This window comes from Vipera ursinii (assembly GCF_947247035.1).
Source record: "Vipera ursinii genome assembly, chromosome: 2".
NCBI lineage: Eukaryota > Metazoa > Chordata > Lepidosauria > Squamata > Viperidae > Vipera > Vipera ursinii.
The window spans coordinates 47699069-47714502 of record NC_139513.1 but is presented as its reverse complement, the minus strand read 5'-3'; the positions used below and the strand labels follow the sequence as shown (position 1 = coordinate 47714502).

Genomic DNA, 15434 nt, shown 5'->3' with positions numbered 1-15434 from the left:
GGAGTAAAAATGTATAGCAAGGTTCAAGAATGAATAGGTGATGACTGAATGTAGATTTTAAAGAGTGAGTGACTCGTATGAACAAGGCATGTAACAATATTATCTAACAGCAAAGTCAGAGTGTAAAGGGAAATTTAAAGTACCTCACTCATTAAGAAGTTATTTAATTACAATTTACTATACTCACTTTTGTTCTATCTACTGGAGCTTTCTTAGGAATAACTGGCAACATTTCAAACAACTTTCATTTTAATTTTTTATTGTACACTTTATACTGAAGCATTTAGATACATTTCCATGGCTTGTCAGTTAATTTTTTTGGAAAAAAATATTAGATACATAAAGCTCTATAGTTTAGACAATACAAAGTACACACACACACACACACACACCCATATGTAAATGCAGAAGCAACAAGCCAACTCCGAGTCTCATTCCATTTGCATTTCCCAGTGAAAGAAAAAAGAAATGAGAGCCCTGTGTTCCATTACATGGAACATCAAAGATGCATAATCAGGTTGCTTCTGGCATCATGGACCTTAACATCTCTTGCATATAGCCACAATGCTATGGAGTGCAATTCCTAGAACATGATGCCAGAGCAACCTTTGTGATCTGCCTCAATCCACTTTAGAAAAGCCATTTATTTACTTTTAAAACCTGCAGTGATACAAAAAGATTAGCAGGTGACTTTAATGAAGTTTCCTTGGCATGAACGTTGCAACCTGCTGGTCATAACACAGATGAGTGTGCCCTGTGTGCTTCTTTGTTCTCATTCTGTCTTAAACAATGGCTTGCAAATTCTTTGTATTTCGATTGATAGACCTTCCATATCCATGAGAACCATAACTGGAAGAAAATTGCATCGGCGTAAGGAGGAATGCCAGTCAGTGGATACCAACAACTGGGTGGAAGGTAGAAATCCAATGAGTATTATACTAATCCTATTCCCTTTGGAAATTAATCACAAATGTAGTTTCTGACCTGTGATTGAAGAAAAGCTCATTCCTCTAAACACACACAGCTGCAAAGTTCCCCTGCCACAAATACTTAAACTTCCGAAAATTTATTATAGAACTTATATCTCATCAATATACAAAAGCTATTAGGCACAGTCCAGAATGCATTTAGTATTTCACCAAAATAAAAAGCCACATAATTATCCAGTTCCCAGCATCCCACTGACAATTAGATAAAAAAAATCCATAAAGTTTAATAGCAATCTTTTCAACTGTAATATTTTACAATTGCATTGGACTATTAATCCTTGTTATCCCCATTGACCTTGTTGGTTGGGGACAAGGAGAAATATAATTTTAGTACTTCCAGAGACATCCTGTTGGAATAGATAAATTACAAACACTAAAACTAGGGGAAATGATAGTCTGGCTGATCCTTACAGGATATAGGAAGGCAACCTGTTGTGGTCTCCACTCTCACAAATCACCAATATGACCAATGATCAGAAGTAGAACAGCTGCATATCAACTAAATTATACATTAAGTTACCTAAAGTAAAACCCAGAAGAAATAAAGAAGAATCATTCTGCTGTATATTGAGATTCATTTTACTAGCCACTAATGGCAGTCAATGACTATTAATAATGCTCCATGATAAACAGCACTTCAAAAAACATGGTATGTACCTGAACAATGGCCTCTTTTGCAGGAAAGGAAGGTCAAATTGGTTTAAGCTACTTCTGCTTAACTGATTTAGCATTCAGATTTTTCTACCTAAGGATAGACTTCTGCAGGACTTTTTTTCAAATGCCCATCGCTCATAGGCCTTCTCTTCCAATTTACAGGAATACACTAAAGTTAGCTTTTTGCAGATGATCCTACCACATTAACACCCATGTTAGTTACTTACTGCCCCGAGTGTCAAATATAGATTTAAGAGACATTGAGATGCAGTTCTGTTAACATGTATGAGATGCCTACATAACTGAACTGAACACACTTTCTTAAAGAGACACACACTTCATAAATGCCCACGGAGTTCTGTTGTATATACTGTGTACATTGAAAGACACAAAAGTTTTGTATCTGCAAGAGGTGTCTTCACTAATTTTTTGGAGATGCTTATATTAGGTGAATAGTATAGGACAAACAGGACAAATCTCTAATTCCCATAAAAGGTTTAAGTTCTGATTTGTTTTCAAACACACAAAAATGTTAATATATGTGTCTAAAACCAAACAGATATTTTCCAGTTTTCTATCTTAATTCCTTTTATCGCATTAAAGATTTCTATGAATTGTCATTACTAATTGAGCAAATCTAATGTTATTTAACAAACAAATGCTTTTCTGTTTGCTAATGAAGTATCCATTATTTATAGTAAAGGGCCTTAGTATTAGTTGAAACAGCAAACCTAGCCAATATAAACTTGTTGCTAATCCTAGTAGAATTAATTGGCTAGCTTTTAGAATTTCAAAGTATTCTTACCAAGAAACCCAATATTTTTTTTGCATGCACTCACTTGCTATAAATATAGCCCATTACTATTTTGTTTTCTGAAAAGTTCTTACTGTTAAAGCCAAAAAGCCCTATTACAAATATTAGGAAGAACGAGTTTTACTGCCCATTTCAAAATCTATGATGGGATGCAGCAATTGAAAATTTAATATTAATATTCTCTACATACATGTTAAATTATCTTCTCCTTCCAGATGTAATACAAACACAACTACTCTCATTGTTGACCATTAGGTGGCTGGGGTGGCAATAGCAAAATTCAATCCCATTGGGAAGGTTTCAAGCAATTTTCTTTAGGGGCTACACAAAACAATGCTGATATTCATGTGTTTAATGGTGACCTGTGTGAACCGATCCTATTGCCACAACTGTTCGACAATGGGGTAGGGAGAAGTTGTCAAGAATATCTAAGCTGATTTTATGTGATTACTTGTTCCTAGTCTATGAAAGCAATGTTGTGTACTCAATGCCTCCAGAGCACTAATATGCTGAGATTTATTAGCCTTTACTCCTGCTGTGTGGCTGTTGTCAAAAAGACCACTCCACATAGGAGTTTTCTAAATGGACTAAAGTGAAGTATTTTCATCTGTTTGCTACCCCCAATGAGAAAAAAAAATGATGGGACAGAAAAAAAAATCATCAAAACACTGAATGCATGTATAACCCAGAAAGCTCATCAAAGATATATTTGCTTTAATTCTACTTCTAGATAGCATTTTTAAAAGAAAAATAATCCATTATAACCTATATTTTTTTCAGTGATCCTTCACAAGCTATTCTGCTTTCAGCTTCTTTAAGCTGTCAAACCACTTCTTATATAATCTATTTTTCAAACAGTAATCATGTTTCTTGGAGGCAATGCGTTATAACACAGAGAGAAGGGAAATCCTTCTCTTGCAAATATTGGTGGTTCTGTTTTCCCACTATATCATTCAATCTATATTTTTAAAACTGCTCATTTGTGGGCAATGATTTTGTGATATTCAGTTTAGAAATATAGTCCTTTGGTTACAAAAAAGAAGCAGCAAAACCTAGCAGCACAATGATAATTGTGTGTGTGTGTGTGTACCTCCTGGAGTAGTTGTCTTTGTAATATACCAAAGTTGAAATAATTTAACATAATGGGGCCTAGTTTTTTGTACGTTTAATGTCTTTCCTGAAAGGCCTAGAACATTCCATTCCTCTATTCTTCTCCTATTGCATTATCGTTTCCCATCTCATTTCCTGTAACTACTTGATTGCAATTAACCTTAGTGATATAAATCCTTAGGATGCAACTTCTTTGGCTTAAAACCTCCCCACCAATGAGTCTGTTCCAAGTCAGAACACACAAAAACATCAGCATTGAAATGACACCCAGTTTAAGGGAGCTTGTTTTTACTGCAAGAGGTACACCACATGCTGGCTGCATCCAGGATGAAGGGTTTGCCAGCCAGCAAGGTCTCACATTCCAGGCAGATGAAATGCTGTTTGTGCCAGGTAAGGCCTTCAGTTTGCAGGTAGTCATCAGAAAATATCATCTGTAAAAGTAAACAAGTCCATTTATCATTCCTTTCCTGAATGTCTTCATTATGAAAACATACAGAGAGATACAAACGCAATGCTGTTGACAAGCCAACAGTGTAAAGAGTGCACCCATGCTACTTAGCTTTGCACAGAAAATAAATATTTACACATTCCTATAAAGAGCAGAGTTCTGGTCCAACCAAGCTGCAGAGCAAGTTTACATTTATTTCTAAGCATTGTTTAAAACAAATGCTTGAAAAATACCTTTCGCTAGGAGACTTTTTGAATTCACTGAAATATATTGTGTTCTTTATATAATATGTATCTCAAGCAGGAATTAAGTCCCAGGAAAACCAAGTTTGCTAATCTATTCTCACATGTATTTTATGCCTTTTCCAAATTCTATTTCCTTTTCTTTACAGCAGTCCATTGCTCACTACACAGAGTTCCTTTTTGAAATAGTAGCTACTATACCCTAATTCAGGAAGCTCAGTATGCTGTATATTGTTCTTCCTATAGAAGCCTACAAAGGAGCTGTTAGTGAGCTTTACAGCATGATAAGAATAAAGCCAAATCTCTCTGATCATAGTTAACATTAAACGTTACCCAACTCTTAACTATCACAGTGCAATGGTTAACATGTAAAAAATTGGCTAGGCCAGAGCTAGTCTCAGGCATATATACTATACGGGTGTCAAGAATGTCCAAAGAAAAAGGAACCATTTCATCAGCTGCTGTGAGAGAGAAAAAATATATATGAACAAACACAGCCAAGGACTGCTTATTGTACTGAGCAGATATCTGATTGATTTTCAAGATCCTTTCAACTCTACAATGGGTCAACCGGCAGAGGAAATAGGGTGCAGAAAGGATATTTTTAAAAGATACAAATTTACCTTTTTGTAGCTAGGTTTTTTTAAAAAAATCCCCTACAATCTAGCATGTGGGATTTAGCATTTATTTAGTAATATGAAATATGTTCAATTTGTTTATTTTTTTTTCTTATTTCCCATATCTCACTTTATGTCATATAATTCTGGCTCTGAAAATAGATGTCATGATTGTGAGCTCTGGCAAAAATTAAGCTTGGATTCTGGATGGCTATTCCTTTATAGAAAAGCAGGACTCCTTTAGTTTACTTCACACAAAGGTTACCCAATTGGATTATAAATCATTTATTTTTATGGGGGACTGGAATGGTGTCTTAGACGTACAGATGGACAAGGCTGGTTCTTTTAAGCGCGTTCCGAGTCATGCTAGATTGCCTAAATCTTTTTTTGAAATGAAGGATGATTTGGAACTGCGAGATATCTGGCATGACATACATCCGCATGAAAAGGATTATACTTTTTTTTCTGACAGACATCAATCTTTTTCCAGGATTGATTTTATTTTGCTGACTAATGATTTTTTTTCTAGGATTAAGAAGGTAAAGATCTGTGCAAGAACTATTTCTGACCATAGCCCAGTTTGGTTAGAGATCAACAAGGACAATAGGGATAGGCGCTCGTGGCGCGTAAATGAGAATTTGTTTAGAAATCAGAGGAATGTGGAAGAATGTAAACAGCAGATGAAGGATTTCTTTGAAATTAATATGAATAAGGATACCTCTATGGACATGGTTTGGGATGCTAGCAAGGCCTACATGAGAGGGGTGTTGATATATATGAATAATAAATACAGACGTACTTTGGAAGCCAGAAGGAAAGAACTGGAGAATGAAATTAGGGAAAAAGAAAAGGCCCTAATTTTGAACCCATTGGATGTGAAGACTAAGGAGGTTATTAAGCTATTAAGAGGACAATTTGATAAATTGATGGCTGATCAAGTGGCAACCAATTTGTGGTTTGCCAGGCGTAATACTTTTTGCAATGCTAATAAGCCAGGTAGATGGCTAGCTTACAGACTAAGGAAAAAGCAAAGGGCTTCTAATATAGATAAAATTGAACATAAGGGAAAGGTTGTGTTTCAACAGGATCTTATTAAGGAAGCTTTTGTGGATTTTTATTCTACATTATATGCTAAGGAGAAGATTAATGAAAAAGACATTGATGTATATTTGGAGAATGCTAGCATCCCGGTTCTTACGCAAGAACAAAAGGAGGAGATTAATCAATTGATAACAGAAGAAGAAATCCTTATAGCAATTAAGGAACTGAAGGTGGATAAAGCGCCAGGTACGGATGGTCTGACTGCAGCTTATTACAAAAATCTACAATTGGAGTTGATAAAGCCGTTAAAGGAATTGTTTCAGACAATTCAGAGGGGGGGAAAAGGTGCCTCCGTCTTGGAGAACTGCTTTTATTTCTCTGATTCCGAAGGAAGATCAAGATGCTACTCAAGTTAAAAACTATAGACCGATATCACTTTTAAATACAGATTACAAGATATTTGCCAAGGTCTTGCTAATAGATTGATGAGGGTTCTGCAACAGGTGATTCATGGGGATCAAACTGGGTTTATTAGTGGTAGGCAAATGAAAAATAATGTGAGGCATATAGTTGATGTGATGGAGTTTTTGGAAAGGAACAACCAGATCCCTGCGGCGCTAATTTTTCTAGATGCTGAAAAAGCTTTTGATCAATTGAATTGGCAATTTTTGATGAAAGTTTTAGATAAAATGAATTTTGGGGATAAATTTTTGCAACCAATTAGGGCATTATATCAAAAACAAACTGCCCGAATAATAGTCAACAATAGTTTGACTGAAGTATGTAATATTGAGAAGGGCACAAGACAAGGGTATCCGTTATCACCTTTATTATTTGTTTTAACATTGGAGATATTATTGGTAAAAATACGGAATTCAGAGAGAATTAAGGGTATACAAATTAGAGATCAGGATTATAGACTGAGAGCATTCGCAGATGATCTGGTTGTTACGGTGACCCAGCCGGAAAACTCTGTTGTGGACCTGATGGAGATAATAATGCAATATGGGAAGGTTTCTGGATTTAAAGTTAATGCACAAAAAACTAAAATTCTGGCCAAAAATATGACAGTATCGCAAAAGGCCCTTTTAGAAAGATTAACTGGATTCGAGATTGTTAAAAGGGTCAAATATTTGGGGGTGTTTTTGTCACCCTCTAATACAAAGTTATATAAAAATAACTATGAAAAGTTATGGGGAAAAATTCAAAAAGAAATGGAGAGTTGGGAAAAATTGCAATTGTCTTTGCTGGGAAGAATTGCAGCAGTGAAAATGAATGTCCTGCCTAAATTTCTATTTTTATTTCAAATGATGCCGGTCCTTAAAAAAGATTCTGATTTGGAAGAATGGCAACGGGGTATCAATAAATTTGTTTGGGCAGGGAAAAGGCCACGAGTTAAACTTAAGATTATGCAGGATACTCGTGAAAGAGGTGGTCTTAAAATGCCTAATCTTAAATTATATTATGAGGCTGCTGCGTTATCAGGAATAAGTGATTGGATTAATTTGACACAAGAGAGATTATTAAATCTTGAGGGCCATGACTTGTTATTTGGCTGGCATGCATATTTGTTGTATGATAAGAAGGTAGATAATGTGTTTAAAGTGCATATTTTAAGACAGGCATTGTTGAGAGTTTGGAAGAAGTATAGACATAAGTTAGGTTACAAGATGCCGTTGTGGGCAATTCCAAAACACGCAATAGAAAACATAAATGTTGGTTTCAAACATGATGTGACTACGTATAAGGAGATTTTAAGCTTGGAAAGAAATGTCTGGTGTTTGAAGCCGTACAACCTCTTGCGAGATGAGAAGATTGTTCAGACTTGGTTTCAATATACTCAGTTACGGGCCAGGTGGAAAGAAGATCAGAAAATTGGTTTTGCAATGACTGATGAAAATTTGATAAAGCAAATTAGAAATCAGGGTCCAGCACATATCAAACGGATATATCTTGCACTGATAGAAATTGACTCAGAAACAGAACTTGTTAAAGACTGTATGATAAAATGGGCCCAGAACATTCAAGAAGTTATTACTATGGATATGTGGGAAAAGATCTGGGTGAGGAACGTAAAATTTACACATGCTCAGAACTTAAGAGAGAACTTTTATAAAATGTTTTATAGGTGGCATTTAGATCCTAAAAAGCTTGCAAGTATGTATTCGAACTATCAACCAAAATGTTGGAGGTGTGGTGGTGAAGATGCAACATATTTTCACATATGGTGGACCTGCAAAAAGGTTAAGGCTTTTTGGATAAAAATCTGGTGGAATATGCAGAATATCTTTAAGCAAAGGATAAAGTTCTGTCCGCAATTGTTTTTGTTGGGCATAATTACAGATGCTACTGTTGTGGACACTAAGTTGATGCTGAATTTAATTACAGCAGCAAGACTTTTAATAGGTCAATATTGGAAGAAGGAGGAGCTGCCGACTATAGAAGAATGGACTCTAAAGGTTTCTGACCTGGCGGAAATGGCAAAGATCTCGGCTTACTTGAAAGAACATTCGCAAGAACGTTATATTATGGAGTGGAAAAAATGGATTGATTATATCCAGAACAAATATGGGTTTAAAAAGTTTTATTTAGCATTTGAATAAGTCTTCCTTTCTTTTTTCTGTTTTCTTTCTTTTTATATGTAATATTAATATTGCTTGTAGTTAGCTTATATGAGCTAGAGAGTGATAGATTTAAGAGTTTATTGTTGTTAGAATATGGATGTTTATGATTGTTTTTTGTTTTTATACCTTGTACTTAGCTCTGGGAAGTCGGGGGGGGAGGGGGAAATGGGGGGGGAGGGGCAGGGAGGGATAGGTAGGGGTGGGGGGAGGGGGGATTGTGAAAGACAAAATGTATTTTAAAACTTTTCAATAAAAAAAAAGAAAGAAAAGCAGGACTCCTCAGAGATTTTCAAAGAATGAGAAACCGAGACCCATTTGCAAGCCTAGATTTTGATAAATTATTTAAAAAGGAAATATGGAGATGGAAGAACTATAAACTCAGGTAGATCAGCTGGGGCATTTTCTGAAGGATGCATTTATGTGGTAAATAACATTTATGACGACAGATTTGAGAGGTACAAGAATTCTTATTGGAAATAAATTGCTGTAAAACATTTAACTGTATATGTACTTCATATCAGGCTCAAGGGACCAATTTGGAAGGAATAAAAAAAAATATATCCCTGGAGTCGCTTTAGTAAGATCAATACAAACTAAATAGTCTATGTCCACATATTAGTTTTAAGGGGACGGAGGAGGAGAAAGTAAGCTAATTCTACCACAAGCTTAGAGCAGTTCTTTTAGAAATAGGATAAGACAGGAATAGAAGGCAAACAGCATGGAGTTGTCAGTTTGCTACCTCTAACTTGGCTGCAGCTCCTGGGGTAACTTACTTCTGAATGGCAGCAGATTACAGAATCTCTCTACCCTCCCTCCTTGTAAAAATGAAACCTGTTTTAGCCTTTTTAAGCTTAACTTCAAACAAAATACATGTATTTAGCATCATGGTATAAAATAAACATGCCGGGAAATTCACTTATAATCCAAACATTTCCCAGAAGAAATGAGCAAAAGATCATCCCATTGATCACCAGATATAAAAACACTCTGCACACTTTTAATTCCTTTTTGGCAAATCAACACGGGTCCTGCTTAAAAGGGAAAGGAGAGAAAAGATGTTGGATAAATGTCTGACTCCTTGCAGCTGTTTAGACCATCTCACAATAGGGTCCAAGGCAGGCAAGAGATGGATACCCATTTTCACAGCAACTGTACCTCATCACAAGCTGCGCAGCGTGGCTTTATACTGTCACAGTAATGGCGTCCACACCAGATGGCTCCATTGTTCCAGAAGTAGATCAAGTCAACAAGTGGTTCAGAGCACTTAGAGCACACAAAACATGCTGGATGCCACTGGTGATTGTAGCCGGCTCGGTCTGCGTACACTACTGGAAACTCAGCAGGTAACAGCTGCTTGCAGAAGTCACAGCACTAGGAAAGAAATCAAAGTCACATAATAATGAATCTCTCTCAATCAGCTTACAGCCAAACACACCACCATTTGCTCTTCTCCAGAGATTTTCCATTCATATATGTATATGTGTAGGTGTAGCATTTATAAGGTTGCCCAACTAAAAAAAAAATCTACTTTATATCATTAAAAAAAACCCAGCCCAATACAGAAAAGGGTGAAGCAAATATAATAATTTAAAATGAAAAGGGAATTCTGCTGAGCTGGGCTCAAACACTCAGGAAACATTCTCTTCTGTTTAACTTTTAGAACTGAATACATTAATATACCCAAAGTGGAACATTCACAAGCCAGCCTCAGTATATAAATGTGCTAAATGTGTCAGTTTAATATGTAAACCTGTCATCGGTTGCTAGGCATATTAAGCGCTCAGTGGTATTAAAGGTGATCAGCAACAGTGCAGACATTGTCCTTGAAGTTTTTCAATGCTGATATAACCCCCAGCAACCTCAACAGGTATGGCTAATGGCAGAGGCTGTTTGGAGAGGTAATTCAGCAGCATGTGAAAGGCTATAGATTCTTCCTGTTATACATAGTATATTTTGAGTAATTTCCCTAGTAGATGACAGCATGGTGGCCTGCCCCATGATAACAAGTAAAAGGTCTCTCTCTCTCTCTCTTTTTAGTTTTAAACACAAATGAAAACAAAATAAACATCCATTCAGTGAAATGGAGTTCTCCCTTATATCATTTTTGTGGAAACATTCTGAGATGCTCTGCAAAAACATATGGTTCTGATGTTCAGAAATGAGTTTCCTAAGTAAAAATAAAATAGTTGTGAAATCATCTCTGATAATATTGGATTTAGCAAAAAAAGAAATATAAACGGATAGCTACTTTAGAGCAGCATAATGAATGGCATAGAAAAGATATAGTAACTATAGCTCACATTTCTCTTTAATACCAGAAGTAACAATAATTTTACTCTGTTGGCTTTCTATACATTGATTTACGATTTTGGTAAAAGGCACAGTAAACTATACATGCCAGATACTAAGTGAAATGAGCCACATATCAATTTCTTACATAAGTGATTCAGAATGATTTATCTGTATTAAGTCACAGGGAAACAAAAGATTATGTGGTTTTATTTCCTTTTGGACAGGGCTTATATAATGCATCACAGTTTTTACTTCATGTGTGCATTTTGGAGTCTTGATAATCTATAACTATTCTATGACAGCCTAAAAATGCATTTGATTTCAGTGCCCCAAATTCCCTTCAGTTTCTTAACTTTGTCAACTTTAAGATGTATGGACTTCAGTTCCCAGAATTCCCCTAACCAGCCACGTCTTAAAGTTGCTAAGTTTGAGAAACACTGAGCTAGAGTGTGATTTTCTTACCATGGCAATCTTTCAGCACAGATAAACCTCTGGGAGCAACACAACCATAGTTTACAGTAGTTATGGCAGGCAGATTTAGCAGCAGCACCTCACAGCCCTTACGTTCTCTCTCTGCTATTCCTTTTCTTGCTCATTCTCCATTCTGACATTCCCTTTTCATCCTTGCCCTTGCTGTCCTCCAAGCTGGTTTGAAGCAGCTTTCGGGGGAAGCTGCATGAAATTAGACTAAAGACCACAAATTGCCCACTCCTTGTTTGCCAGGGCCCAATCTAAACTTCTCATAAGGCCTCAAGAAAGGCCACATATTTTAAATATTTCCATACAATTAAACTCTTTTGCTTTAGGACAGCTACTAAGAATGGAAAATCATGGTTGCTAAAGGAGAAACGACTAGATCAGATGTTGTGAAGGCTTAGCTAAGGAAAATACTTCCTTCCTAGGCTAAAGATCAAGTCAAAGTAAGCTTGGATCAAAACTGTACAGGAAGGCTGTACTGTTCTCTCTACCTGCCAACTCCTTAGTCAATAAATGCAGACAACCCAAACTCATCCCAAACAGCCTGTGCCTATCTCCAACAGTGAAGGGACACAGAAAACATCCTGCAACCAAGAAGGCTCCACACAATTTGCACTACTCAGGTGACCCTGAGGACACAGGTAATACCTCCAAATGGCCTCACTGACTCTTTAAAACACAGGTGTCAAACTTGATTGTGTTCACATGATGTATTGTGATGCATTGCAATGTTTTTTTGCTTTTGCGGAGCTGAGGTGGGCATAGCCTGTACATGGCACATCCGGCCCGCAGCCTACCAGCCCTACTCTAAAAGAATGGAAGTGACTGGCTGTCTGCAAGGAATATAAATCCTTCCATTCCTCACCATCCAGTCAGAACTGAAGAAGCTTCTTGGATGAGAAGTGAAATGTCTTCAAAGAAAAACAAAGTCTAGTTGCCTCCTGAAAAAGCACCTTTGGGACAACCATGATCTGGATGACTGAGAATCTCAGTAGTCCTTGGTCAGTACTGACAAGACTTTCATTTTGTTTCAGAGGAAATGAAAATATTTTCTTCAGAAAAATCTTCTGCCCACAACATCCTCTTTTCATAGGAAGTTAAACTTGGCCTATGATGGAGTGTCTCAGTCAATTTGTTGTTCTTTTTGCTGTTAAAGCCCAGAGTAAATTTCTCCAGAAAAATACAAGGGTGGCCAATACATGTCTTTCCTTAAACCATTAGAAGCCTGCAATCAACAGCAAGGCTTCTTGTAATGGTTTGGATTGTTACTACTTCAGGAAAACAACAACAACAACAACAACTTTAAAATAAATGAGAAAGATTTATCCAGTCAGTGAACAAATGGTGACAAGAGATATAAAAGTTATTTGGACATTTTATCTCCTTGCAGTGTTAAATCAAGATCCACATTCCAAGAAGATTAATGGAGTCACATGGCTTATGGTCCCAGACTCCATGTGCTCACCTCTCAGCTTTATCCCCAGAGTCCCACTAATATTTTCTACTAAATTCTAATTCTAAATACAAGAAAATGGAAAAGTACAATAACAGAACAATTACAAGGAAAGAAAGAAAAGAAGGAAGGGAAGGAGGGAGGGAGCGAGGGAGCGAGGGATAGATAAATGAATAAATAAATAAATTTTTGGAGTGCACAACGTCAGGTCATAATCACTAAAAAGTAGGCAATTGCTGGAGGCCCGCTCGATTACCTTTTTGTCATGTTAGAAAGGAAATACTTGAACATTATACTGTAAGTTATCAAATATAAACACAATATAAACACAAGGTGGAGAACCACTTAGCAGACAACAATCTGAGGCAAGTGTGGCAGGGACTGAAGCACTTAACGAACTACAAGGGCAGTACGAGGAGCATGGTTAACACTGATGCCTCGTTGGCTGAGGAGCTGAATATTTTCTTCGCTCGCTACAAAGTGAAAAGACCAGATCCCGTAGCCTCTGCTGGCCGGCCTTCTGATTTTCAGCAACTCACCCTATCTGAAGACCAAGTGAGAGCTGTATTGAAGGCTGTGAATCCCAGCAAAGCCACAGGCCCAGATGGGGTGCTGGGGATAGTGGTCAGGAATTGTGCCGATCAATTAGCAGGGGTCCTGACAAGGATTTTTAACATCTCCTTGCAAACAGCATGTGTACCATCATGCTTGAAAGCAGCTACCATTGTCCCAGTCTGCAAGAAAACTGCAGTTGAGTGCCCAAATGACTACAGACCTGTTGCATTAATGTCTGTAGTCATGAAATGCTTCAAAAGACTGGTTCTCCAACATCTCAGGACATGCCTCCCACTGGATTTCGATAAACATCAATTTGCCTATAGGGGGAACAGGTCGACAGACGATGCCATAGCTACTGCTTTACACTCTGTAGCAAGTCATCTTGAGAAACCTAGAAGCTATGTCAGGATGCTTTTTGTTGATTATAGCTCGGCTTTCAACACCATTTTGCCGGGAATTCTCATCAAGAAGCTGACTGACTTGAAATTTTCCCCCTCCATCTGTGATTGCTTTCAAGACTTTCTTAGGGACCAGTTACAAACAGTGAGGGTCGGGTCTGCTTTGTCCACCTCCATGAATCTTTGCACCAGCACACCACAGGGCTGTGTGCTTAGCCCCTACCTGTACTCTTTGTACACATATGACTGTGTATCATCCGATCCATCTACTGCAATAATTAAGTTCGCAGATGATACTACTGTGGTGGGTCTTATTACAGGTGGGGATGAGACAGCATACAGGGCAGAGGTACAAAAACTATCCATATGGTGTTGTAACAACAACTTGCACCTGAACATCGGCAAGATGAAAAAGATGGTGCTAGACCTCCGGAGGAAAAAGGAGGAACCTGCCCCAGTTTACATCGGGGAGGACTGTGTGGAGAGAGTTTCCTCCTTTAAATTTCTGGGAGTCTACCTCTGCGAAGATCTGACCTGGAAAGTTAATACAACCCAGGTGGCCAGAAAGGCCTAACAGAGACTTCAATTTCTCAGGGTCTTGTGGAAGAACAGGGTAGAACAACAGCTTATAACCCTCTTTTACCGGTCTACTATAGAGAGCGTCCTTTCATATGGTATTGTGGTTTGGTATGCTGGTCTGACAGCCGTGGATAGGAAAGTATTACAGAGGGTGGTGAGCACAGCACAAGACATTGTGGGCTGTCCCCTGACACCACTGGATGACATCGCCAGGGCTCGCTCCCTTGGAAGAGTGAGGAAAATTCTCAGGGATGACTCACACCCTGGTCGGTATCTCTTTACTCTCCTACCATCGGGTAGGAGATATAGGAGTATAGCCAGCCGTACCAACAGGCTGAAGAACAGCTTTTATCCATGGGCTGTTAGGCTTTTGAATGGGAAATAATTTTATAAACTTTATGCATAATTGACTTGCAAAGCCAGTGTGTTGTGCAATTAGCTCACATGGTGTAATAAGATGGAGGTTTGTGTCACTGTAAGTTGGGGGTGGGGGCATGAAGAGAGGCTCAGCCAATCTCAATGTATATATGGTTGTACTTTGACAATAAAGGTTCATTCAAAAAGGTTTAACCTGATTGACTAAGGTATATTTCAAAGCTTCCATTTTAAAGACTATGAAAGACTATGATTTGTTTTGTTTTTTAAGAGACATGCAGACAAGTACAACCTATGATTTCAAGATCTGGCATTAGGATTTGCATTTACTTTGTTATGCCAGGAAAACTTAAGCCATTGTGGTTAAACAAGTGCTGACATGTTTAGTTACTTTTTACTGGATGGCTCTTGGCTTAAAAGTGCACTGGAATAAGAAGAAACACCAGTTAGTTGCTTAGTACTGAATATACTATTTATTCAAGACAATAATGATTAAACTTCATGTTTTTGCCAAATAACTGAATCAAGATAATTTTTAATGTCCAGCTGATTGTATATCCCAAAATGCACTCTACATGGGAGCTGTTTGTCACCTTTAAGCCTGGGGCCTGCATCTAGGTTATTTGAAAGAACATCTTTTCCAAGTTATATCTACCTGACCCACCAGAGTGGAGAGGCAGGGTATGCTACTGGTTCCCTCTCTTAAAAAGGTCCATCCGGTAGAACCAAGGGCTTTTTCCACAATGACTCCCTCCCCGTGGAA

At 37.6% G+C, this 15434-nt stretch overlaps 1 protein-coding gene across 1 annotated transcript in view; it reads right to left on the bottom strand.

The window, feature by feature from the left end:
* Window positions 1-270: 270 nt before the first annotated feature.
* LMCD1 (LIM and cysteine rich domains 1) overlaps window positions 271-15434 on the bottom strand; it is an 87133-nt gene continuing 71969 nt past the window's right edge. Inside the window, exons 5-6 of the mRNA XM_083355198.1 lie at window positions 9695-9910; window positions 271-3998 (exon numbers count right to left, since the gene is read on the bottom strand). Of these exons, the coding sequence (XP_083211324.1) occupies window positions 3840-3998; window positions 9695-9910 (375 nt within the window). The 3' untranslated portion in view covers window positions 271-3839. The remainder of the gene's footprint in view (window positions 3999-9694; window positions 9911-15434) is intronic.